General features: G+C 43.0%; 1 protein-coding gene across 2 annotated transcripts in view; it reads right to left on the bottom strand.

Annotated features, from left to right (window-relative positions):
• Positions 1–2,167: 2,167 nt before the first annotated feature.
• plod2 (procollagen-lysine, 2-oxoglutarate 5-dioxygenase 2) overlaps positions 2,168–27,538 on the bottom strand; it is a 34,948-nt gene continuing 9,577 nt past the window's right edge. Inside the window, exons 2-20 of one of the 2 annotated variants that reach the window (XM_076290166.1) lie at positions 24,976–25,067; positions 24,584–24,720; positions 22,641–22,804; positions 18,397–18,509; positions 18,040–18,103; positions 17,691–17,788; positions 15,477–15,578; positions 13,428–13,553; positions 12,953–13,074; positions 11,846–11,950; positions 10,602–10,727; positions 9,746–9,887; positions 8,783–8,845; positions 6,996–7,109; positions 6,683–6,748; positions 6,279–6,383; positions 5,397–5,543; positions 4,656–4,781; positions 2,168–3,204 (exon numbers count right to left, since the gene is read on the bottom strand). In XM_076290166.1, the coding sequence (XP_076146281.1) occupies positions 3,049–3,204; positions 4,656–4,781; positions 5,397–5,543; positions 6,279–6,383; positions 6,683–6,748; positions 6,996–7,109; positions 8,783–8,845; positions 9,746–9,887; positions 10,602–10,727; positions 11,846–11,950; positions 12,953–13,074; positions 13,428–13,553; positions 15,477–15,578; positions 17,691–17,788; positions 18,040–18,103; positions 18,397–18,509; positions 22,641–22,804; positions 24,584–24,720; positions 24,976–25,067 (2,168 nt within the window). In that variant the 3' untranslated portion in view covers positions 2,168–3,048. The remainder of the gene's footprint in view (positions 3,205–4,655; positions 4,782–5,396; positions 5,544–6,278; positions 6,384–6,682; positions 6,749–6,995; positions 7,110–8,782; positions 8,846–9,745; positions 9,888–10,601; positions 10,728–11,845; positions 11,951–12,952; positions 13,075–13,427; positions 13,554–15,476; positions 15,579–17,690; positions 17,789–18,039; positions 18,104–18,396; positions 18,510–22,640; positions 22,805–24,583; positions 24,721–24,975; positions 25,068–27,538) is intronic. The other variant, XM_076290167.1, reaches the window with a different exon arrangement.

The following is a 27,538-nucleotide window of genomic DNA, read 5'->3' as shown; positions in this document are numbered from 1 at the left end:
ATGATGCATCATAACTAAATGCGTATAGTGATGCATAAAGAGTTTTGACTTCTACTGTAGTCCTATATATCTATAGCTATAAGTATATATAATAAAGCTATAATAATTTCTACATCATATAATTTATACATCATAAGTGTTATTTGTCAGCTCTAAGTAAAGTGACAAGAATATGACCCTATTATCTTACAATGAAATGAGAGCTGGACAGTAAAGACAAAAGGAATGCATTTAGTTCACTTTATTTTCATTTAAACCAAAGGTCTATTTTGATTCGAACAATCTTTCAAAATGACCCAAGATAGATTTCAGTGGCATTGTGAGTTTTATTCCAATAATAACCACCACCACAAAATATAGGACCATGCCGTGCCAATTTTTTGGCCTGTCTCATTGTGTTTGTGTAATGTGCTCAGAGCATTGATAATCAGTCTGATTATGTGTGTTGGTTTTAATGAAAATAAAGTGAACTAAATGCATTCCTTTTGTCTTTACTGTCCAGGCTCTCATTTCATTGTGCCTCATATTTGTTTATAATAACCTTATATCTATTTATAACAACACCTCATTTGCTCTACTTTACCTAAAGCTGACAAATAACACCTATGACATTAACATAGTAATTTATAATATTGTGCATATGGGGTAAAGATGCTAGACTCGGTACGTAGTTCATTGCACCCTTTAATTACTCAGTGAACTTATATTTGTTAATAATAGGGTCATATTCTTGTCACTTTACTTAGAGCTGACAAATAACACTTATGATATTGCATAGCTGTTTATAATTGTGTGCTGTACGGAGATGTATACATTATTATAACTTTATTACATATACTTATAGCTATATATATATATAGGACTAGTAGTCAAAACTCTTAATGCATCACTATACACATTTAGCAAAGCAAAGAAGTTATGATGCATCATAAAACTGACAAGTGAGTAGGCAGATCTTGACATATTTATAATGCATTATTCAGATTAAAATGATAATCATTCATAATTAGCTGTCATAATGCATCATGAAGTTGGTTATGACGACTTGTGAATACATATAGATGGTAATAATGAGCATTACAATGCTTTATAGACACCTTATAAAACCTTTTGAATGCATTCATAGGGCGTTATAAATACAACCTTCATAGAAAGTGTTACCGAAGTGGGAATCAAGATTCAGATGCACAGATGAAACATACTGCAGACACACACACACACAACACACACACACACACACACATTCCCTCAAGCATTTTATAAGTTTCTCTGGAAGACACCTCCGAAATCACTCATCTCAAAGACATCCCCAGACTTGCCCACTATCAATTGGAGTGTTGTATGCAAATCAAAGAATACCCAATATTGGGCACCTATATATACACTGAATGGTGATCTGAGCTGAAACCAACTGTGCTGACCTCATCCTGCAAACTTGAATAAATAAATAAATAAATAAGTGCAGCTTAAACCCCAGATGTGCCAGAAATGCGAACATAACAGCCAGTCCCCTATTGTTCCTGGACTGGGGCCCACGTCATCAATCTTGGCTGTGCACACATGTGCAGCTGGCCTGTGTGGAGTGACAGGGTAGCACTCTGGCAAACTGGGCCCTGCTCCTCTCTCAGACATGTACATCAACACAGAGCCCTTCGCCTCTCTGCACAGCACCATTCCTCCGAAGCCCAGGAATCTTCAGGGAGGCTAAAACACCAAAAACGTATATAGTTACAGTGGTTGTGTGTCTCTCTGTGTGTGTGTGTGTGTGTGTGCACGCATGCTGTGTATGAGCCTTAGCATGCAAGATCACGGAACTACTCTTTCATTTCATCCATTGACTTTGGAAGGGTATCGGCTACTTTTTCTATAAAAAATCTTTATTTGCTTTGTGGTTATTTTTAATAATTTTATCCATTTTTCTGTGACTTTTCTGTTCTGGTCAGATCTGAGACTATCAACAAGCCATAACCCTCTTAAAGATTTATTGTTTTAGCAATTCAGCTAACCGAGTCCCTGACGGTTGTTTACATATGGTTAAGTCAGCCTGACATCATGGTATAAAGGAATGTTAATACTTCAAAAGCATAGATTCGCCCACTGCACTGCATACCTCATAAAGAAAAAAGTCCATGTGTATAGAGTGCATCTAACAGAGGGTACAACTATCAAATTTCTTCAAAATATTTAATTTTCATAATTTTCATCCATTTCAGAAATAAGTTAAGAGATTCCACGGGTCTGAGGCTCAAAGTTCATTCATACAACAACTTTCAAAGAAAGCAGACATGAGGCATCTCCAAAATGTTTTCAGTCCAGAAACCTTCAAAGGCACTTAGATGTATTTCTTGTGGTGAAAAACATTTCAAGTAAAACTTGGAATTGAACTTCATTAACAGAATTCATATTAAATCCTGCTGTCATTTGTATTTCTCCTGCTGTGCAAATTTACAAAAATATAACATTTCTCTCTTTACACACAAGTAACCATGCTCTTTTCTGTGGAAAAAAAAAGAAACAGAGGGAGCACAAGGAACATCAGTTACAACTTCAAACATTAAAAAAAAAAACTAAATCCAACAAAACTACATAAAACTGACAAAACCTTTTGTGGACTCGACAGCAGATGAACTTTTCAACCTTTTGATATTCATGACAGATGGAGATGGATATGTTACAGCCATTAGTGGGTGATATGACATCCCTCGGTTGATGGTATTGAATGAAGCATTGACAATTTTGGCCCGGAAGACTAACAGCGATGACAGGAGAGTCCAGTCTTTCTCATTTGTGTTGTTAAACACATGTTGAAACAGATAGACAGTACTACAGTACATGGGATTGGTTGGAAAGATGTTTCAGTTTGTGTGCTTGTGTGCGCAGTACTTTTCACTGTGTTTTTCCCGTGAATTCTTACAGTAAATTGCAGCAGTACAAATAGCTGTCTAACAAAAAAAAACTAAAAAAAATACAGCTATAAAAATGATTCACACTCTCACATGAGACTTTCATAAAGATTCTATTTTATCTAAGTCAAAAAAGAGGCGAGATTCAAGGGTCGATGAATGATACTGCGATGTAGCGTGTGCCGTTGGTAGTGGGCAGCCCCTCGTGGAGATGAGTCAGTCGGCCTGGGTGCATGAAGCTCCATCCTTTTCTGGGGGACTCTATGGAGCAGTTATACCTGTGGAAGCGGCAGCCCCCTCCCTGGAGAAAGAACACGGCCGGGGTAAACACAACCAGCAGGGGACCACCCGTCATCATTCACGAACCACTTCAGACTAAATATTTATGCCTTTGCGCATATGTTTGCTCTGTGGAGAACGTTATGTGTGCTCAGTGATGAAGACTTGTCAGTAGATGTTTAGCACAGTGTGAGGCTTTGGGGAGTTTGAAGCAACATCTCTATAAGCAGCTATGTGTGTGACAATGGAATTGTGTATGGTGCATTGTTCAACTCAAATGCCATTACACATGACTGAAATAAATCTAACTAAATTAACCAAGAAGTTGATTCTCATTGCAAATACTGCTTGTCTAACCTAGTGTTATTAAAGTGTAATTCCAGCGAAAATTGTGTTTTTCTGCATTAAAACACATCACATAAGCCGTGGAGACAGTATTTTTCATTGATCAACCACTACAGAGCTTGGCCCGGTATATACTATAGCCCCAATCACAAACAGTGGATTAGCTAAGGGCCATGAGTGAAACGCTACCCAAATAGCATTTTTTTAACCAGTAATATTGTTCAAAACAGCATCAAACCTCATTAGTAGCTTGCTCAGGGTCCCTAAATCGAAGCACCAACAACGTAGTTAACAAACCCGGAGTTTATTACAGAAGACTGTTGATCTCACAGAAGACTGAGATCTCACACAGAGCATGTCTTCTGTAATAAACTCCGGGTTCGCTAACTACAGTTTTGTTTTTAGTATAAAGACACAATGCTTTCTCGTAAAATCATTTGACTTAATTCAATAAGAGTTTGACTTATCAACATATTATCAAAAAACAAGCAAATTTGGCTACCATTGTTGCGTCTATCAAATTTGGCTGCCAGTGTGTTAAGCAAATTTATCTAGATAAGACGTCTTAAAATAAGTCAAACTCTTATTAAACTCAAAAACTAAAGTCAAAATGAGCTAGGTAAGTCTCTTCACTAATACACACTAAAAACAATACAGACTAGATTTTTTTATCTTAATGCAACACCAAAGAGTTTTTTGTACCTTAAAATAATGTTTCCAAAATCGTTTCAGTGGTTCATCAACTTGTAACATGGTGAACGGCACTTCTGCATTCGCTTCGCAGCCCGCTATTGGCTATAACCGAACTATGTAAGTTTGCCAGATCGGGTAGCGGATCTGTACTTCGATGGAATGAGACATAAGAAACTACAAATTTGACTTGCGTTTGATGTCGCAATACATCGTACTTTCATAAATCATGCAACATATTCTACCTTGTCTGTGGACATTGTTATTTGCAAAGCCGGTGCTGGATAAACATATAGCGTGCGTGCGACAGAGGGAAAGTTCTTTGGTGTTGCTTTAATATAAGATTAATAACACTTGGTTAGATACATTTTTTTGTAGTGATCAAATTGCACAAGATTATTCTAACTGAATCAAAAATTATATGTTAAGTGAGCATACCAGGAAGTCGGTTCCTTTGCTATTGAGAGCAATGTTGATGGTGAATGTGGAGGAGTCATGGTGGGGCCTCAGGTAGGCTTGCCTTTCAGGGGTGTACTTCACCACAAAGTTCATGATGGCATAGGCCTGTGTGCAGGAGAGATTGAGGCATTGTGAAAGGGATGGTGAGACAGAGAGAAGTCAGTTAAAAGTTAGCAGAAAGCTGGGTCTTTTGTAATCCTAAAACATGTTGGAATTTCACAGTAACTGAAGCATGGTGAAACAGGATCCTTTTGGCCTAGAGATTAGTCAAGGGAGTGGGCACCCTCCTAAAGTGACTGCTGAGGAGTTTTGAATTGTCAAGTTTGTGATGTTGTGTGGACATACAGTATATCGAGGAATGTTCACTACATGTTGGAGCACATACAGCAGGACAAGGGAACGACCATGAAAGCCTTAAACAGTTTCAAATATCTCAGGGTATTTTTTCTCTCGTTATGAGTCTACCATATAACCAACGAAAAAGTGTGCAGACATTGACAACACTCTAGGAGTAAAAATATCTGAAATGTTCCAGGAGGGAGTAAGTCAGTATGCTGTGTCAAGGGATGCTTTTATGGCCTGTAACTGGGGCCTCAGTCAGGGAGAAAGAGAGACATGATCTCATGGTATTTGGGTCCTATCCTTGGCCATCTGTTAGTTAGAACACAGACCGGCCAGTCGTCTGAGTCCAGTTTTGGTCAGGCCACTTGCTGGCCTCACCTTGGTGTAATAGCCAGAGAAGACCTTGAGTGTAACGGGCGCGATGAACTCGCGGATGAAGTGAAGCCACTCCTTGTCATAGTTGATCTGCTTCATGTGGATGTCGTCCGTGGGGACACTCTCGTAGCCTCCCGTGATACGCTTATCCTGAAGGACCACACAGACCAACAATGAGCTATTCAATATATAGACAATATTTTTAATATATAATATAATATTTAATATAAATATGAAAAAAAAAGCATTTAGTTGTTAGGCCAAAGTCTGTGACTAACTTACATTACATTTACATTTATTAATTTAGCAGAGGCCTTTATCCAAAGCGACTTACATTTATCAATTATATTACAAGGGCTATTGTCCTCGGAGCACCTCAGGGTTAAGTGGCACATACTGTAGGTGCGTGAATATCAGGCTATTTATACAAATGTACTTAACAAACTCTATGAAGAGTGCCTGTCTGTGCATCTCTGTGTGTGTTTCGTGCACATGGTAAACCATCATCCACGTCTGCTCAACGTTTGAGCTGAGCAAGTGTAATCAGCAGTGACAAATAAAAAGCAGACTTGTTTTCCATAATTCCATAATTTGAATTTCATTCATCCAAGTGTCAGAGGGCTTAGAGCTTAGCTCTTTCCTTGGATACGGGACGATAATAAACAGCCCGTTTCAATATGGAAGTAATGAGTTTTTAACAGCCCGTTTCAATATGGAAGTAACGTTAATGAGTTTTTAACAATTTTATGCTCCTTAACGCATCCGTTCTTTTCTTCTCTGCCTCTCCGAATGATGACAAAAAGTTATTTTTTTCTTTCTGGCAGTCATCCTTTCATTCTATTTTTTGTCCTCCTCTCTTCTATTTAATGGAAGTGTTGGGCTGACCTCATGCCTGCCTCCAGACCATGAGCCGAGGCTTTCCATCTCCTCAACCAGCTCATCACAGGCTTTCTCTGAGAACACCGGGAACCAGAACACATCTGGACATGGCTAAAAATGCACAACAAAAGATACTTATGAATCACCATGTGTATTAAGCATACATTAAATGGGATACCAGAAAGGTACCACTTCAAAAACACAATGCATATAACAATCTTAGACTTCTGTTCTTTAATACTTTAATAGTTCTGACTTTTAATACTGTTGTTCTGCTCTTTAATACTTTCAGAATTAATCACACTCCTGTGCCACTATTACATTAGGCCTACAGTATTTTCACTAAAGCTCAGAAATATTTTTTGATAACATCACGGTTCATCCATCATTTGTTTCAGGCATGCTCCTACCTGCTCCAGAATGTTCTCTGTGAAGATGCGCACATAGTCTGGGTGAATGTACTTTGCCTTCCAGTCCTATGGAAAATCATGGAGAGGTGTTGGTGGGGAGGGTAGAACATGTCTTACTTGTCCTATACTGTAGCTGACTTGCATGCACAGGCTTCTGGCTTGGGTCCCACATTACACATTCTCAAAGCCAAACTCCTTAAAAAATATCCCTATAACCTTATCTTTTATGTTATCTTTTCTGTCCAACACTGCTTTAATTCATCTCCAGAATGGCTGCAAAAATGAGTAAGAGGGGCTTTTTTGGCCGACTTACCACTGGGTTCTGAAAGATTTGCCACAGGTCGCTGTTTCTGAGCGAAGTGTTATAGTTAGCTGTGGATATCAGTCTTCCAAACTCCTGGCGGTTTGTAATATACATGAAAATCCCCTACAGCCCCCAAGGAAAACAATGTTAGGTTCCAAAGCAAACAAAGAAGAGAACAAAACAATGAAGACAGAACTGTTAACATTTAAGAAATTACGAGAGGCATATAACTTATAACAAGAACAGACAGAAAGTGACATTAGCTTTCAAAAATACCCTATGTTGCACAGCTATGGGTCTCTGTGTGGGAGTTTAACCTGACAGAGGGGTCATCAGAGAGATTTTAAAAGTAAATAAATAATCTTTGATTATTTATGCAGTGGAGAGACTGGGTAGGTCAGGGAATAGGATCAGGAGGATGCTGGGAAGTTGGAGGATACAGCCGATTCCGGGAATCATATTCCCTGTATGAAGAAGCATCACTAGGGCCGTAAAAGGGTTTAGGGTAAGTATATGAGTCAACCTAGGCTTTTTCTCTTTTTTCTCTCATTTAAGGTTTTAGATTAAATATTTCAATGGTTGGTACAGCACATGTTTTGGCAAGGAATGGACCCAGATGTTGTTTTTCTGAGAGATTTCGCAGGAAGTGTCATGAGTAGCCTAGGCTGAGATATGGTCAAGGCAATTGGAGAGATGAGGTGAGCAGGGGGAGGGGGCAGTTTTGGTTACTTGTGTGCTTGGGGGGGGGCGGGGGCATTGTTGAGACCAAAAGCGACTTGGATTACTGCCAGGGGCTCCTGGGAACGCAGGCATGGGCGTTACCGCCGAGCGTTATTTCATCCTTCTCAGAACTTATGCGAGACTACGAGCTCATGGGCGATACACTCTCACGGCTCCACTTCCATCTGCTCTGTCCCTTATTTACATCCAGGCTCACTCACTTATGTAACAGGCTATGGAATCTATCACAATCTGTGAGCCAACAGCATATTTCCAAAAGGTTTCCTCCTGACTTGATGAAATGCGTCTGTCCAGAAGAAGCAGATTGTATTCTGCAACGTTTTAAACTTATCCTCATTGCACCATGAATGGGGGTTGGGCTTGGCATGGCGATTTGCAACACTTGGGGCTTCAACATGTTCCAAACGAGAACCAACAATCTTTTAGCAATTATATCCATTCTCTTCAATTTAGAGACTGCACTGGTTCTCCACAAGTCCCTTTTAAAGTATCTTTTTAGTGGGACTGCAATGATCTGCAATCACCATCTAAACTCCCCAATCAGCGTACTCAGAGACTGTGTATGAGGCCAGTGCTATTTTATCATTCCAGATTGTGAACAAATGAGATCAAATCTACAAGCCGTGACAACAAATGATTCCTCTTCGATGCTCTCTGTAGTAATTCTGAGGAGATAGTCAGCCACTACTTTTAAAGACATGGCACAGAATGGTCCTGGCTTCTAAGGGAAGTGAGGCTTCTATCTTCCCAGGCAACACAACACAGCTCCGTAGGAGGGTAGTAAAGTTTTGATACCAGAGAGCACTTCAAATGCATTGCGCTAAAATCCTAAGAAAAAGCATATGGTGTTGCATATTATAATTTCAAACATCTTTGCTGATTTAATCAGATTCTGGATATGTTTATCAAAATCTCAAATCATATCTCAAAACAGTCATTTTAATGTCTGCAGTTTGAGAGAGTCAGATAACCTCCTTAAGGAAATCAGCTGTTGGCTGCTTATTTGAATCTCAAAGAGCAAAAACAGAGCAAAGGAGAATAGTCAAGAACGGAACCTTGGGGGGCCTGAGCATATGGAATGATTCCGGAGAAGGAGAGTCTTTTTCTCTCTGTCTCGTCTAAAATGAAGGAAAAGCACCATTATGAGACCTCATTAACATGAATGCTTTCTTTTGAGAAGGAGAGGAGAGCGAAAGGTGGAAGGGTTGGATTATTAACAAAAACAAATGTGTACGTCACAGAACACGGAGCTCTTGATTGACAGAGGATGCGCCCGCGCACAAGACAGCAAATTCCCCTTACGGAAAGCCAGTGTAGTGGGGAGGTTACAGTCCATAATACCCTGCATGCTGGCGAAATAAGACCCCAGGAAACGGAACGAAAACCAAACGAAATTTGAAGTGGGCCCAAGCAGTGTGAATGCTGATCGGTGTTAAAGAGTTAGGAGGATGTGTTTAGGAGGAGAGAGAAGAGTACAGGCGAGAGGGGTAAAGGAGGGGGAGAAAGAGGAGCCAATACACAGCAGCCTTCCGGGCATTCGTGGATGGCTGCTACAAGATGGGACTCAAGACAACACAGGACTAGGGGAAGGTGGGGGTATGGTGGGATATGGCTGGAGGCGCACCACAAAGGCTACCATAAACAGAGAGATGGAGAGAGAGACACAGGGGGTCATGCCCTTAGGAGGACAGTGAGCGTTTCTACACAGAATACTTGCCCAGCAGCTCCTGGCATGTCAGAGGAGCTGCGGAACTTTAAGGATCAAACAAGGCACATGTTGCACATCTAAGGCTAAATAGTTTGCATATTGCATAGCTAAGATGAATATACAGAGGCTTTAGGCCTTTTTTTTGAGATAACATAAGAAATGCATTGAACAGACACGTTAACAAAATACACTAGATATTCTAATTACACTAGATAGAAATAAGGCTAAAACCACTTACATGGATAATATCTCTAACTCTAAATAAAATATCTAACCCCTAACTTACAGGCCACACATTACGAGGTCTTACCAACTCCCTGGCATTTCGGCAGAGAGCCATGTCCGGGTCCAGTTTCTCCAGAACAAAGTAGTTCCTCTCCTTCATTTCTGTACGCAGTAACTCACCCTGCACTAGGTAAATATGTGCCATGAATGGAATGTTCCACACACCACTGCAAGAGAGGGAAGGTTGGAGAACGACAGACAAATGGGAGAGGAAGAGGGATGTGTGTGTTAGAGAGAGAGAGAGAGAGGGAGAGAGAGAGAGAGAGAGAGAGAGAGACAGAGAGAGCGGTTAAAATGTATACTTAGAGCTAACACTGGCTTTTCATTATATTGTCCACCTCGTCCATGACAGAAGAACTGATCCAGTATTGTTTTGTAAGGGACAGAAACCAACAGTGGAAATCCTTGCCACTGTGTGTTTCTGTATGTATGTGTCTGTCAGCCATGAAACACATGTTATCCATCCAACCCGCCTGTGTCTGCGGCAGGATGCGACTGCTATGATCACAGATTATCCTCTTGTCTGACTCTCATTCTCTCTCTCTCTCTCTCTCTCTCTCACACACACACACACACACACACACACACACACACACACACACACACACACACACACACACACACACACACAAAGACACACATTGGTACTCATAAACTCTCTATGCGTCGCTTGACTGGGTCACCAAATGGAGGCCTAATGGGACCCTAATGGGATGGGGAGCCTGTGATTTTCACACTGTGGACACGCTCCCCAGACATATTTTGAACTATGTAAAGCTTCATAAATTTCCATCATCATGGATAATGTAGGCACACATGTAAACGTCGGCTGTAAGCATTTGTTTTTTTCGTTTGTTTGGATGCTGGCCAAGTTTACTTACACACGCTTGCCCTGCACAATGTCAATGTAGTCCTCTGACCGTGCATAATAACCATCCAAGCTAAGGGCTCCCCAGAAGTTGGACCACAGTTTGCCATGGCGAGTGACAAGGGGACCAATTATTTTCCTGAGGAGAGAGGGAGAAAGAAGGTATCTGTCAGGAAGCATAAAAATCAGTGATGTCTTGTGGGTGGAATCCATTTTTTTTTGTGGCGCAACGTTAAGTGCAGCCTTATGAAAACTTTAACACCAGACCAGACAAACTAAAAACTGCAAGACTTGTAATTTACGCATCCGACATAATCAAGTGCCACAAGTGTTTAACAGCCCGTAGAAACTCTAAATCAGTGTACATTTGTGCATCTCATTTGTTCCAATGAACTTGACAAACTTGCTAAAATGTCCATGTCAAATATACCCTAGTATATATGAGAATTCCTGATAATATCATAAAGTACTTAGCCTCAATTACTGTTCTACCCAATCTAGCCAATGGTTGTACCAGCTGCCAGCAGTAAATATTCAGTTGAGGAACAACTATGCCCTCTTAAAGAAAGATCAATGCTATTCTATTGAGACTGCAGGAGTGAACTCTTATGAAACCACATTGCTTAGTGATGAAAAATGAAACTATCATCAGTCAAGCCTGTCACTGTAAAAAAATATCTGTGGAAATTACAGAGCATGAACACAGTATGCGACAATAAAACGGCATTTTTTGCTGTTGAGATCTACTTGCCCTTCTGCAACGTATTTTGCAGACACACATATACACAAAGCAACACTAGCCCAAATGCCAAAGAATTCCCATGCTGTCTTTAAATATCTCGCCATGGGCTTCCTCCAAGGGTGTGCACGACAGCCAACGAATGCTTGAGGGAACAACAGGGAGAGTGTGCCATGGAGACCTCTGTTTAAAGTGACCCTTTCTTAAAAAGCTAACATGGGAACGAGACAGAAACAAGTTCTTTTGTCTTTGGTGTCTTTGGTGTAACGTAACACGGAAGGCCTTCTCAGGCATTTTCAACTGGGATGCCCCTATACTACAGCTGCTGCTTCCATAGAGTCAAGAAAAACAGGAAGTTATGCGGGCCTATTTTTAAAACCATGAGGAGTCGTTTTTTTCATTCGCCCGGCTATAATGTTCCTGTGGCTTTGCCACATTCAGGCAAACAGGGGATTTTAGAAAATTCTGGAATGGCTTGAGTTGCCCATGCTATGGTGCGGGCGTGTCGTGGTACATACCTGTTCTGTTCAATGAGGACCTTCAGAGTCTGCTTGTTAGTGAGCTGCACGTCGGCATCGATGCTGAAGTAGTAGTCGCAATGCACGTCCTTCCGGCACAGATCCCTGCGTGAGAGCAAAACACAACGACATGACCTTAGAAAATCATTTCATCCCTGCTTTCAGAACAGCTCAAATGCAAATTGACAGGCCATTAAAATGCATAACCTGACATGCACATTTCGAGCCACACATTTGCATAAACCCTAAATATACACCGGCTGAGTTCCTCAGAGGAGAGATCTGCTTCTCAATTACCAAGCTTCAGGCACCGCAGATGACAAAGTAGGCATCTGAAAATGAAAGATTCCTGTAAAGTCTTGCATTATCATGTCCCACGTCTTGGCTCCTTTTACTCAAAGGGAAATGCATTTCTCCCCTATGTTCCTCTCTTTCTCTTCTCTATCTCTCTCCCTTACCATTCCCTCCATACTTCTGTTTGCTGACAGCAATATATGTGTTGCCATGTCAGCAGATCATCGCTCAATCAACACCTGGAGGCACTGAGGGGTAAGATGTACTATGGCTGTGGGGGCCTGAGGCATGGAATAGGCTCAGCAGGTGTGACCCCTACCTGCTGTGTACACCACAGTCAACGACCCAGCGCATCATAAATCAGTATTAGCGTCTGGAGAGACGTGATTGACTGATGACCACCCACCCCTCTCACACACCAGCATACACAAACAGAAACTCGCAGTGGGAAGATTTGTCAGGATTTGAGGAGAGGAAAGGCTTCATCCTCAGACTTGCCAGGATTGGTTCACTGTGGTGGGGAAAAGCCTGGGCCACTAGGCTTGGGTCACATATTGTGCTATGTAATATCATGCTGTGTATTGTAGGGAGAAGATGCCATGTTGCTGTTCATATGGCTAAGCAGACATGAGCTAAACTGTATAGTGCCGTTCAGGAAGTGTCTGACTTCTTTTGGTTTGGATCTGGAATTCGAATGCTGCTCTGCCGTCATAACACTGTAATTTAGACCTGTAATCTGTGTGTGTTTGTGTATGTGTTTTTTCTCTTTTTCAAAGCATCCCTCTGAAATTATGCGAGAAGGAAACAACTCACATGCCCATATTCCTCGCCTCGCCCTCAGTCAAGTACTCCTCCGGCCCCACAACCTTGAAGCTGGCAAACGTATTCTTGTTGTCCTCCCAGAACCTCTGGATGTGTCTCTCATGATAAACCTCCTGCAATCACCAAATGAGAGATGCACACAAATAAAGGTATACAGCTATAGAAGATGTACACAAATAAAGGTATACAGCTATAGAAAATGTACACAAATATATAAAGCTATAGAAGATGTTCACAAATAATGGTATACAACTATAGAAGATGTACACAAATAAAGGTATACAGCTAGCTATAGAAGATGTACACAAATATATAAAGCTATAGAAGATGTACACAAATAAAGGTATACAGCTATAGAAGATAGACACACAAAGACCCAAATGCAGTGACTTGGGTAATACATTGTGTCAGCCAGCTTGATATGGTCGATGAAACCCCATTTCTAGCCACATACTCAGACACTCACATTGTTGTGGATGAAGATGTTCAGTTTTTTTTCCGGATAATCCAGGTCAAGAAGTCTCTGGAAGAATTCAGGCACGAAAGGAGTCGGCTGCTCGATAAATATACCAACCGTCACTCTGGGGTATTCCTGTTTAGATAAAGCAAAAGTTTGTTTACCATAACTATGACCTCACAGATCTTCCCTCTTTGTCATGGCAGGACTAAGACTAATTACTCCACTGACCTTTCAGTACTGCAAAGAACCGCACTTCAGCCAAACACTGTAGGCAATCTGGAGCATACGTTATATATATTACCCTTCGATTTGGTGTGCACTCCGCCAAATGATAAACACCAGGAGGGAGATGGATGATTCTCCTCATTATCCTAAGTCCTGGATGTGCAGCCCTAAGGTCAGTTACACACAGTACTTTCCCATGACACTGTGTAGGCCTTGAGATAGTATAGCTTGGTCAGTGAGGGCCATTTTTCCAGGCATTGACCAGAACATACGGATGCCAAGGCCTGGATGAAACAGAGTCCGAGCTCAAGCATGTAATTTGCAAGTTCCGTGACGGCTCGGCCATCCAGGGATGGAGGGAGTGCCCCTGCAGAGATCAAGACAGTGGGCCTTTTAAAATTGGTACTGCTGGAGAAAACCGTGGAGGGGTGGAGACGGGTCGCTGAACGAGGCAAGAGACGAGACTGAACACAGACTCGGACGGCTGCTGTCTGTCCCTTCAAAAGGGCCTCAGACGCAGACCCATCCTGCTTGGCGAAGCCAAACCAGAAACCACAGACGGCAAAGCTCACAAGCAGCACTAACCCCGAATGGGGAGGGTTCCCATACCGAGCCTCCGCAATAACAGAGATTTTTCAAGGCTCCTACTGGGTGATCCATTGGCTGATGCAACAACTTTAGCAGAAGTCCTTTCCTCATCAACAGTGCACTGGCCCAACTAGGAGAATATGGAATATGGCAATTCAAGTATCATTATTTTAATTTCAAAGGAACAGTAGAACAATTAGCACAAAATACATCCTTTCACCCAGAATTAAAAAGATGATGATGAGATACATGACTAAACGCAACTGAATGCTCAAAACATCAAAATGGCAAAACATTCATTACCTCACCAGAATGTGCTAACTGAAACGGTAATTTGTGTTTGGTTATGCAAAAGGCGCTCTTTATTGGAACTGTAAATGTTCTCATCAAAGGATCATGGCTAGCTTGCAGTGGTTCTCTGGTTCTGGTGTGACTGCACAGTATCATCATTTCTGAGAGCAATATGACCTTCGACACATTTATGGCTCGGTTTAAGAGGTGCTGTAAAGATGTCAACACGGCCGTCCAATCTTTTCTACAGTCCCTGTTCACCTTCTGTCTGACCTACAGTACATGTGGTTGCAATCATCCTGGCAAGAATGATTGGAGGTGAGGGATGTCTGTCTAGAAAGAGTTTTAAAAAAAAACACAGGAAGGATGTAGAGGGCCGTGCCAAGACGGTCCGACGGTTCCTGCTTTGCCAGCCTTGGCTGAACCCTTTGACAAATTTTCGGGGCAACCGCGGCAACTTACCCAGTGGGTTAAACCCATACAGAGAAGCCCACTAAAAAGCAGTCTGGTTGACAGTGACACCCCTTTAAGTGAACCCTTCAAAAAACCAGAGAAGCCATTTCCTGGGCCACAGTCGCAATGTGCTTCTGTCTTCCTCAAGCAGCTCGGCTGAGACACTTATGCACTTTTAATAAGGGTCCGCAGGGCATTCAGACTGTTGTTGTTGGACAGTGAAATGGAGACGGGATATGTTCAGGGAATGGAAGGTTTTGGACACTCTCAGATAGGCCAAAGTCTGGATTCCCAATGCCCATCCCTGCTTGTTTCTCTTTGAGATGGCGAGGACATTTACTGATGCATTCATAGATAGAGCACAAAAGATGGGATTCAAGTTTAAAATTGCCTTTCATGTGTTAACTTTGGAAACCTTTATTCAGACTTATAACCCTGGTGTTTGTAGAGTGAGAAGAAAATCAAAGCCAGTATGGCTTTTTTCACTGTTTGACTCACATTGGCCTGAGACAAGTCCATCATGTTCTGGTCACAGTTGCCACAGCCTTGTTCATAATTCCAGGCATCGGGTACGTAGTTGGCCAAGTGGTTCAAGTAAATCTGTGAGGAAATAAAAACAGTGAGAGAGAATCAAATAAAGAAAGAGGGGAAAGATTTGAACTATCAACAGCACACAACACAGCATGCACATTATACAAAGCCAAGGACAGCAAACCAGTGGATGCATGAAATACAGTGAGTTTATCTGTTGGAATTCCACATCTGCCTATTTGGTCTCTCGTGCTTTAGGGAGGGGAAGAGATGTGTCCACCCTCGTGAGTTAGAGGGGCCACTCACAGGTCAGGCCCAAAAATGGTAAACCAAGATAGTCAGTCAGTCAAATACAGTATACATTGACGGAAGGGACAGTAATTACTCCTTTGCACCCACGTTCTAGTCATAAAATATGTCTGACAGTATCATATAGATGATATCTTAGCAGAGGTTATTTTAGACTGTCCCATCTAAGACGTTAGATTTGAAGGACGTTAGTGGAAACTCACTCAGAGACGAATATTCCATCAGCCTAAGAGCAGCGCTATGATTTGGGTACACCCTTATACAGCAAGACAGTTCCATTCATCAACCTGTTTTGCCTGTGGGTTCTCGTAAAGCAAGATTCCATGATTTACGATATTAGTGGGATCTCTCTCTCTCGCTCCACTAGGTTAACAGAAATCACACTTGTAAGAGGGGGTACACAATTTAACAGCCTGAGACCAAGATGTGCGCCCTAGAATGAGTTCATGCCAGTAATCACTTTTCAGAAAAAAATGGATGTTAGAGTTTTTGTAGGTGAAAAACAAAGATTTCTGGCTAGACTCCTGTAGACAGACAGGTGGAAAAAAATAAAATAGTCACTCTATTTCAGTCAATTAAATTTCCAAGTTTAATAAAGTGACAACTAACTTTGCTAATGTGGCTTGAGGAATATTTTGCGGACCTCAGTCCAAACCAGCCAGCAGATGGAACCCAGATGTATGTACTGTATGCTTCTCCCAATTGACTCCCAGCAAAGCTCTTTAAAGAAGAGCCTAGATTATACTAAATGATGCGCTAAGCCATTACTATTTGCTCTATGCAACCAGTTTACAGGTCAGTAAAAAATGACTCAGAGGCTGGTGTGGAAAGAATACTCTCTCTCTCCCTCTCTCTCTTTTCCTTCCCAAAATCAAGGAGGGCATCAACAGCAGACAGCTGTCTGCCGAGGGAACGGACACAAAGCAGTTCTTCACGGACCTGCTGCACAGTAGTTTTACAAGGCCTTGTGTGTGAGCCTGAGCCAAACAAGCCAGAGCAGACAGCACAGCTCTGCTTGGTGGCGTCGTGTCTACGAAACCTGGAGTGTGCCAGCGAGAGAGTGACAGAGAGATAGAGTGAGGGAGAGAGAGAGATGTAGAGACAGAGTGAGAGAGAGAAGGTAAATGGAGAGGGAGACAGAGAGAGAGATAGAGTGAGGGAGAGAGAGAGATATAGAGAGAGAGAGAGTGAGAGAGAGAAGGTAAATGGAGAGGGAGACAGAGAGAGAGATAGAGTGAGGAGAGAAAGAGATATACAGAGAGAGAGAGTGAGAGAGAAGGCAAATGGAAAGGGAGACAGAGAGAGAGATATAGATGTGCTAATGAGGCTGCTGACTACTCATTACCCGTCTCCGTCGGAGCCTGTGGAGAGAATGACTCAGCACTGGTGGAGGGGAGAGGGGACGGATGGAAGTGATTGCCTGCGAACACCATAGATAGGATGGGGTGAGGCGGGAGGGGGAAATTACCCTATCTAGCAGACATCCGTCCCACCACTGGCTGTCTGGGGCCAAACCGCTGAATGTGTGAGGCAATAACGAGGTTTGGCCGAGTTTGACCTCATTCGCCAAGGAACCATCTGGATTCCTAAAAACCTTAGTCCTACCCCCCAAGGAGATTTCTTAAGAATATCAAAACCGGGTCTGTGTTCTGAAAGTCATCACTACACACTTCTGTGGAAGCCAAACCCCAAGACAAGCAAGCACATATGGACACGCACTTTCACAGAAAATCAGACTGTTGCCAAACAGGAAAATCAGTCACACATCTTTCAAATGATCTGTTTATCTTTCTCCTTCTGTTGTGGAGAAAGGGAGAGAGAAAGAGAGAGAGAGAAAGAGAGCAGGAGAGTGTCAGAAAAAACCCCACTGACCTTAGTGTTGATGTTGCCGTGAACGACCACAGGGAGGGTGTCATACATGGTGTTCCTCACACGCACCCTGTCTGTTGCGAATTTGAGCATAACCTCATCTGCAAGGGACATGAAAACAGGGCAATGATAGGATCTTAAAATACTCAACCAAATATGCACATGGCTTTGGCATTTGTAGTAATGTCAATGGAAGAGCAAGGCTGTAAATCACTTAGGTCAACTTTTAATTTACATGACAAGGGAGAGGATAATTGCACTGACAAAAATGCGAAACAACCAACACATTAAAAGGAAATAGAACAAAATGTTTCAGAATGTGACATGGTAGATTTTTACTAATATTGCTCACCAATTGCTCCATTTAAATTCTGGAAAATCTGGCACTTGTGATCCAGGGTCATGTTTAAACTCTCCTATAAGCAAGTGAAAAGAGATTGAGAGAGAGCAACACAGAAAGAAGGAGAGAGAAAAAGAGAAAAAAAAGAGAGGGAGATGGAGGAAATTCTCAGACTGTCTGTCCCCGAGTGACCGATGCGCAGAGTATTTTTAACCTGTTTGTTTGTTTTCTGAGGGTGTGATGTGTTTCCATGCATTTTATAAGTACATACAACGGGATTACAAGCTCGCTTGTAACTTTGGTGCTCGTAACTTTTTTTGCACGCAGCCCAACCCTTCACCCAGCCTCTGACCCACAAATGCCTCTTACCCGCTGACGAGGGTCCACGTAAAGCTTGGTGTAGAAGAGTTGGTCATCATCGTTATCGTGCAGGTCCCACTGTTTAACGAGCCGGTTGATGTAGGGAGCGTAGCCGATGATGCCTGTGAAAGAAATCAGACCCTCTCAACACTTATGGCTCAATAAAGTCAAAGTATAGGTTGCAAAAACCGAGTATGTAAAGAAGTTGACGTTCCTGGGGCACCCAGAGTGCCGTGGTCCTCCTATGTGTCAATTAGGGGGGACTGTAAAAGTGCTGCAGGGCTCAAACAGGCAGGCTTAGCCTGGCTCCGTGCCAAGCACCTTCCACAAGAGTGCGACCTCTGGCAAGGGCTCCAGATAAACAGGCTGCAAGTGATGGGCAGCACCGTGGCCCTTGGCCGTCAAGCCGCAGAGGAGGGACAGCTGGAGCTTCAGGCCCTTTCTGCCTGGTTCTTAGAGGCCCATAAGCTAATACACTCACACTCACACTCACACACTCACACACACACACGCACACACACATACACACACACACATAATTAAACTCTTTGCTTATGTCTCTCTATCTTTCTCTCTTTTTCTAACAGCTTTCAATCGTTGTCATCTCCCTCCCTGGAACACATTGACCACAACAGAAAATTGCAAGGTTTGGCTATGTCACTGGTCTCCGTGCAGTTTTAGGTACCGTCATTAAAATGCCCTCAGACACTGTAAACACAAAGAGGGGGACAAACACGGCACTTGTGAAAAACGAATAAAAGAAAGGAAAAGTGGAGACAAAAAAAAAACATTTTCCAATTGTTTGGCAAAAGAGATGTGTTAACTTCTATTTGTTTTTCATGCAAACAACCACAGAGCCAAGGCATTGCAAACACCACCCTCTGTGCCAAAGCTAATTACAATAGTTCTCTTCTGCACAAATCTGAAATGACTAAATATTTGACTGATACAACCTGATGTATGAGTTTGCCTTTAATCAGAGCATGTTTTCTAATTTCATATGGAGACTATGAATGAATCTGAAGCTTTCTGCACAGCAAACCGAATTAGAGAGCTCTTCAACTGGTGGCTACCAAATTATTAGTAGGAAGAAAGCCCTCCTGGCTCTCAAATGTGGAAGTAAAGTGGGCTGATTTTACTATAAAAAGAGTGAGAAAAAACGATCACTCTACTCTTAAAATAGGTATGGGTGAATGACATCACTGCATACATTTGGGGTTTACTGCAGGCTTTGATGCCCAAGATAGCATTTAAAGAGATCAGTGTTTGGAACAGCAGTAGTGTGTGTGTGTGTGCGTGTATGTGTGTGTGTGCGCGTGTGTGTGTGTGTGGGCCTCAGAGGTTGGATGTCTGGACCAGCCAAGGGCCCTGACAAGGGAGCCATAAATCATTAATCTCTGAAAATTTCCAGCTCGAGCCTTTTCATGTGACAATAATAAATAACTTGGATATCTTCTGTGGTCAGCTCCTTTCCAATAGAGTACAGTAAGAAGCGCCTAGAGACAACACAATTGGAAGACTTGGCGAATATGTCTGAATTCATTGGGTTTTTACGATGGCATGATTTCTTCATCCTGAAATGGCTGATAAATAACTATACGCAGCTTACTGGGGCTTTAATTTTATTGCCAGGCTGTAAAATACAAGCCCTATTTCATACGGTAGTATCATGTAGAAGTGTGAAAGGACTACAGCATGTTGTTATAATGAAGCTCCTCCCCTTGTCTTTCTCGGAAGTAATTCATCACATTCAGGCCCTCCAGGGCTCAGGGCAAGTCAGCATGCCAAGTGCTGCTCACTCCCTCTCTCCTCTACTCCCTCTATCACCTCACCCCCTGCATCCTGGATACTGTCCATCCCTTTTACACAAAGTCCAAGTGAAATGTCCGAGTGAGACGAAAAACAGCCACCGCTGAGATTTGGACGGTCAAACCGACTATGCCGCGACCAACCTTCAATTTTGTATGACTGGTTCGGGCGGCAAAACCAAAACAAACATACATGTCATGTTAATGACATCAATTTCTCAGCACTCTGACAGGGCTAACAGGAGTATGACTCACAAAGGGACAATTACGGCGGCCAGGGTAGCAATTCTGCCCTTCCAAATAGTAAGGCAACCGAATGAGCTATGGGTTTTCCAAACACCAGAAACCATAGGTTGATAATTGTCTTATCGATAAATAAACATAGCTCAGTGTGGTGCTGCCCATTTTAAGTTTCCTGAGCGCACGGATCAACAGAGGGTGAAAGGAGAAGTGGGAAGTTCAAAGTGGGCCACATAAATGAATGCGCTATTCACCTAATCCTCAAGCCCTGAATGGACCAGTATACCCAAATGTCCTCCAGGAAATTCCGCGACTGAGTAACTGGCCAATTGCAACCGGCGTTGAGAGCAAACACTTTCTCTATCTGCTGTTTTCTTTGGAATAGCGAAGATAATGAAAACCCCCTCTTTCTGGCAGCACTGTATAATCTTGTTGCTTACACAGTATTCTAAATTCTGCCTTGACCAAACAATGGTAGACAGCAATATGGAGGAGAAGGTAAACAATGGTTGGGTTGACAGGTCAGGCTGGAAAGGGTCATGACCTTCATAGTGTTGGCTGTGCGGTGATACTCTAAGCTGGTCAGGCTGGATTTCTCCATACACAGAAAGGTTATTCAAGGACAAAAGAGGATAAGTATATATACTCTTTTGATCCCGTGAGGGAAATTTGGTTTCTGCATTTATCCCAATCCGTGAATTAGTGAAACACACTCAGCACAAAGTGAACACACAGTGAGGTGAAGCACACACTAATCCCGGCACAGTGAGCTGCCTGCTACTACAGCGGCGCTCGGGGAGCAGTGAGGGGTTAGGTGCCTTCCTACTGGTCGGTGTTCGAACTGGCAACCCTCCGGTTACAAGTCCGAAGTGCTAACCAATAGGCCACGGCTGCCCTATCTGTATGAACTAAGGTGTAAGTGTATTTTTGCACTGTGTGCTGTGTGTGTGTGTACAGTATGTTCCATCTGTGCATGTGTATTTGGATCTTGGTTAATACTTGAGTGTGAATGTGTGTGTTTTTATAGTCCAGCAGTGCAGGAGTACAAAGAGGGATAATGTGTGAGATGATTACTGTCTTTATTTTTCTGATAAATCAGAATTCTTATTGGATGAATGTGTCGGCATGCACTTTTGTGTGTGTGTGTGTGTGTGTGTGTGTGTATGTTTGTGTGTGTGTGAATTACATACAGTATGTTAGAGGCGTGGTTTAAGGGTCCACAGAGGAATATTTCCCACAGCCAGCGGGAATGGCGAGGTGCTGAAGGTGCTGGGTTTCAGGGAACCACAAGATGGATCAGCTGTGAGCTCATGCTGCAGGCAGCAGAGCGCTCTACTGTAGCCCTCACAGCCAACCCAGTCCTCGGGACAGATACGCTACAGTAGGCTTGTTTCAAAAGAACAGCTTAGCACGGATTCCACAGGGTTCTGTATGCCAGGCTCACTCAACAGCCTGTAAACAGCATTACAGAGGTCCATTCCATTCAGACATTTCCTCTCAACATTTGCATTTAAGCAATTGGAAGCACACCACTGGACTCCTAAGATGTCTGTCAATCAAAGTCGCAAAGAGCAGGGAGAACGAGGGAGAGAGGAGGATGTTGTTATAGCTTTCAGTGTTTTACACTTTTCAAGCATGAGTAATGAAAATGAATACATCCTTGTATTCCGAATACAGCTCTTATATTCCTTGCATACCTTGGGAACGAACACTCTCTCTAGCATTCAGTATGCGGATACCCGACAGAATACTCTCATGTATTCCTGGACGCTTAAGTGACGAGCTCTGATCATAGAGAGGAAAAGATTCAAAGACAGGACTGGGATGCCATAAGACACACCAACAACAGTGTTCTCACAAGCTTCAATGTTTATTAAAGGAATCAACCAGTCTGTATCTAAGCAATCGACCAACCGAAGTCCGTACAATTGCTGGAGAGGCAAAGTTCAGAGTGATTTTAATTGGAAGAGACTGCTAAACTGCTGCTATTGTTGTTTTGGCTGAAGTTGATCAGTGGTGAACCAGTTGGACCAGTGGTGGTGGTGCTTCTGGGAAAGTGCTTTGAGAGCATTTCCGCTGATGGTCTGTCAGTCCACAGCAGGAAAATACAAACATTTTGAGGCACACGACACATTCTGGGGCCTCTAAAGAAACAAACACAAGTTCCCATGATGCTCTAGCAGACAGAGTTTGAGTTGTACCCACCTCCAGAGTTGAGGAACCGCTTCCCACTGCGAACAGAAGGGTACTTCTCTACGAGCTTCTTATCGGGCCAAATCAGGCCCTCGGCAGCAAACACAACCTTATGATTGGCCTGCTGAAACTTCCTCAGAAGCTCTTCGGGGCTGCCAGCAAAGATAACATCATAGCTGCGGAGAGAAAGAGAGAGAGGGAGAGAGAGAGAAAGAGAGAGTGAGAAAGAGAGAGACAGAGAAAGAGAAAGAGGGAGAAAGGGGGAGGGGGGAGTCAGAAAAAAATACATTCCATGCTAGAGCCATCTTAATCATTATAGGCCTCTGCTGGGAACATCCAGGTTGCTTTTGTCTCTTTAAAACCCTAGAGTCCCTTATTACACAAGTGCAAAGGAATGCTGAACCCCTCAGTCCCTTAGACCAGTTTACTTAATGTCAGCTGAAGATAGATGGTGAAGAACGTGTCAAAATGACATAGAGCTGTAGCTCAAATCTCTCCATACGTTCAGCCTGAGCTTCTGTATCAACAGAAACACAGGCATAACCTGGAGGGAGGGTGGAGGTGTTCACTGTGCAGGTCTTAAGGGCAGACATTACAAGCACCATCAATATTCCTCAGTGTCAGGGCTACCGGTAGACTCATCAGCCCCAATCCAGGTGAGGAGAGGACATCTGGAGAGCATATGAAGTCAGTAGACATGTTGATACTCCTCTGTCGTTGGCATGAAACAAAGTCCCATCCCCAGAATAAGCCTATTAAAGTCAATGGAAAAGCCAGTGGTGAAGCACTGTAGTGGTGGGTGCCAATTATCTGTAGCGAGAAAGAAATCTCTCCACAGCTTTCCTCCCTGAGAGCTGAAAGGAGGATAGAGGGCACCGGAGTGAATTTTCACTTTGATGTTTAAGTGACTTGCTGAACTTACAGAAGAAGCCACAATTCATATGCGTTCAGTTTGTTATCAATATAAACTGAGCTCTGATCTGGGAGCCTTCTTAAAGTAACCATAAATAAAGCAGCACGCCTTCACCTTTCATTTACCTTAACGTGTAATTACTGGCTTCATGGTTGGTCCTATAATAAGAACTTGTGTATGGGAGGGCATCATTTATCACTTTCTATCATCAACAAAAAGCAGCTTGTGCAGCAGGTAAAAGAGCACTGTTGTGTTGAATTTCAACTGTTTCACACTCAGATCGTTATAATTGACGGTTATGCTCCGTTTTCTGGATTGCAGTGGCAGAAATGGGAGTCGTCTCACTTCAGACTCTCATTATACGTGGACGTCCTGCAATTTCGCATGGTATATAACTACGGGATATTACTGAAAGAGCCTTCATTATGCCTGATTAAGTAAATTGACCTAAACACTAATGTTTGGGCGGAGGCAATCATTTACAAGAGCCCATAGCTATCACTGCATTACATCTGTAAAAAATGCTTTGGATCTCTTATTTTAGTTTGGCTGGCACCTAAGCACTAACACGCAAAAACATGCGCTCTTGTGCTCACACAAATATAACAGGAGCTTAAATTGATGCTTTTGTAATCCCAATGACCTTTTATAAATGGCAATAAAAAGTCCACACCAAAAATGTGTGGTAGAAGTGGATTTTTTTTCACTTCCTGTGTCAGTGAAGCAGTTCCAGTGAAAAGGTATCCTAATATATAACCATTTCTGTCATGGCAGAACGATATATAATAGGGGCATCTGGTTTCTATAAAAAGTGAAAATGGAGCAAAAAATGTACTACTGCCCTTCTGAACCTTCTCATTCTTAATTAGCAGCACCCCATGGAATACAGTATGGCTGCTGTGAACAGCCTATAAACACTGGCAGATGTGTGTTAGTCTGAAGAAAGCAAGCTTAAACAAATGACTGCAGCAGGCGCCGCCTGCTCTCGCTTCAGCCCTGGCTGGGTCTCATTTCCTGATCACGACACCTCCACATTCCGTACCTGTCCACGGTCAAGACCACCAGGTCCTCTTGGTCGGCTAGGCTCTCCATGGCCTCCTTCAGTAGTCTGACTTTCTGCCCGCCGCCGATAGACCTGCCCACGTCTCCGCCTCTCCAGTCCTCTCCCATGCCCAGCACCTGTAACAACACAGAGAGCGCTGCCGGTCAAATCCTTTGGGCTCAAGGTGCATCTCCTTTCGCCATCATCAAAAACACCAAGACTGGGGCACAGTGTGAAGGGGAGTTCATATAAGGCTAACACACTGCATATGGATTCGTTTAACATTCTCCCTTGATGATAGAACTGATTGCTGGAAATTGGGAGGTTATCTTAGGACTAATGAGTGTATTGGGGGCGTTTCATGTAGGAGCCAGAATATGAGCTTGTCTTACCTTCACTGTATAGTTGAAATAGTTTGCGGACTGCATGAAGCGACGAAAGCCATCGGTTTCTTGTGTAGCAACAGTGAGTACAAGCAATTTGTCTGCAGACATACAAGAGACACAGAGAGAAAAAAAGACAAGTCATGAATAAACACATCCAAAGCCTGTCAAGTTTCTCCAGGCTCCCTGTGAAGCATACAACAGGCCTAACCAAAGGCATAAATGGATACTAGATCATACTCTTGAGTACAAGAAACCAGAAAAATGCTCTAACCAAACTCCTGGCTCCATTTCCAAGAGACACTTCACCAAAATGTATATAGGCTGTTATTTTTTTGCTCCTGAAGTAGAGGGTATACAGTTACTCCAAACCAGACCACAACCGAACCTCAGACCTATGTAAACACGTCACAAACTGGTCTCCACTGCACAAGAGCATCTCAACATAAAGGAATATCTCAGGTTTCCGCAACATTTCCGCTAGGATTTGGAGAACACGGAAGCCCAAAGGGAAGTGGGCAGCACAGCCTCATGAGAAAACAAATCCAAGGGCCAAGGACGTGATCTGGACCTAGTCTGGCCAATCGTAAATCATCCTTAAGAACCGACTGGGGAACAGTCCCAGAGAAATCTTAAGAAAACAGCAAAGTGGCGATTGGGAGCTGGGGGTTGTGTACACCATACATCACAGGTAACACTATCCAGTGTGGAGCGTCTTTGGAGTGTTTTTCAGAAGGGTAGAGGGATGAAGGTGGCGGAGAAAAGCTCTGCAGTGCGAGAGGAAGAAACATGAAGAAAAGACATAGCCGTACTAGTAGTATCATAAACTGCTTTACTGTGCTGCTTTTCTTCCAATAGTATACTGTGTACAGTAAAGTAAGTATACTGTCTCTATTTTCTCTATTCTTTCACAGTGGAAAAAAAACTTCAGACTCAAGTATGACCAGTGGAAAAAGCAGGATGATTTCTCATGACGCAACCATCACACTACTATGTCTTCCAGAGACTTCCAGGAACACTCATTAAAAAAACAAAGTGGGTGGAAAACTAAAAGGGAAGCCGTAATACTCTTTATATATTTTTGCCGTTTTTGCCATATTTTGTGTGTTCCCTCCTTTGATCACTAACAGGAAACTGTGATTTCACTCTCAGCAACAATAAATCACTTCAGCAGGCATGGGGTTGGGGGGAGGGGGTAACGGATATCCCGGCCTAATCCTGGGCCATTTCTGAGAGCTGTGGAGTCATAAAGCATGACGGCGTGTCATGGCGCAGCTACGCCACAGGGGGAGATAATAAATAATCCAGCGGTGATAAGGAAAGCGTCACAATTGAATGCAGACTCTAACATTACCGATTCACACTGCTCGGGGCTTTCTCAAAACAAGAGGTGGACGGCTGACACCTAGTACAACTGCTTATCTGGTCAACGTGACAACTGATTTATTCAGCTCTGGCAGGGATTCTTCCATTTCTGCCAGATTTCTAGGAAGAAATATCTGTGTTATGCAGAGTGAAATTCCACATAAGCTGACCGTAGAAATGAGACAGGTTGTTGATTTTTTAGTATTTATAATTGATAAATAATAATTGTTCATTAACAATTAATAATTCATTGGTAAATTATTGCCACACAGATTGAATAAGAAAGATCACTGGCATCATTAACTTGTGCTATCATGTGTTATAAAGTGTCGAGGGATTTTAATACTGGAGTCGTAATTTTCTAAAAGAGGGAGGTGAAGCCAAGGCTGTTGGAATACTTTATCAAGGAGCATAGAGAACAGAGCTGTGGAGTGGGGGAGGTGTCCAACGGGGGAACTGATTTGAGCGAAGCCAGACACAGGGAGTTCGTGACTCAAGGTCCAGTGGGATACTCCGAAAGAAACGAGCCTTTGCCTCTCATTTCCACCCCGAAGGTCGACCCCCACCGCCTGTCTGCATTGCTCTGCCATTCGCTCACGCCGGTCTGCTTTTCTGCCATGATTCTATTATGAGGTGTATTAAGACTCCGTCTAGACCTGTAACCAGGCCACTGGGATGGCAGCCGACCATGAGTTAGCGCGAATCTGGACGGGAAAGGCTCGAGTCATACCTGCTGAGCGCTTAACCAGGGCCAGGAGAACACTGAGACGTGACTGTTTGGGTGTGATCCCATAATGAGCTCACAAATAAACCCCCACCCACCCATCACCTCCACCCCCACCCCTACCACCCTTTATTTGGGCGTAGTGCCATCAGAGAGGATAGAACCAACAACAGGCAGTGAAAGTAGTGGAAGAGCAGTAAAGAAAGAAGTCTATTTGTGTGTGTGTGTGTGTGTGTGTGTGTGTGTGTGTGTGTGTGTGTGTGCGTGTAAGGAGGGGGGCTTAACTGACATCTGTGGAGCTCGTTTGTAACCCTCACCGTGGAGCAGCTGTGTTGAGTAAAACATAAGGGGGCCGTTACAGTGCCATAGTATTATCACAGAGCTCATGCTACAGCCGCCTTCCCTCAAACATGCTTATACACTGGAACCCCTCGACTACATTATGTCAGTGGAAGTTTCATAAATCTTGCCTGAGGCAGACAC

This window comes from Alosa pseudoharengus, unplaced genomic scaffold (genome assembly GCF_046254945.1).
Source record: "Alosa pseudoharengus isolate Yale_2024_CS ecotype anadromous, Long Island Sound unplaced genomic scaffold, YU_APseudo_1.1 YU_APseudo_1.1_scf_18, whole genome shotgun sequence".
Taxonomy (NCBI): Eukaryota; Metazoa; Chordata; class Actinopteri; order Clupeiformes; family Clupeidae; genus Alosa; species Alosa pseudoharengus.
Note: the sequence above shows the minus strand (reverse complement) of the source record. Positions and strands in the feature narration are given on the sequence as shown.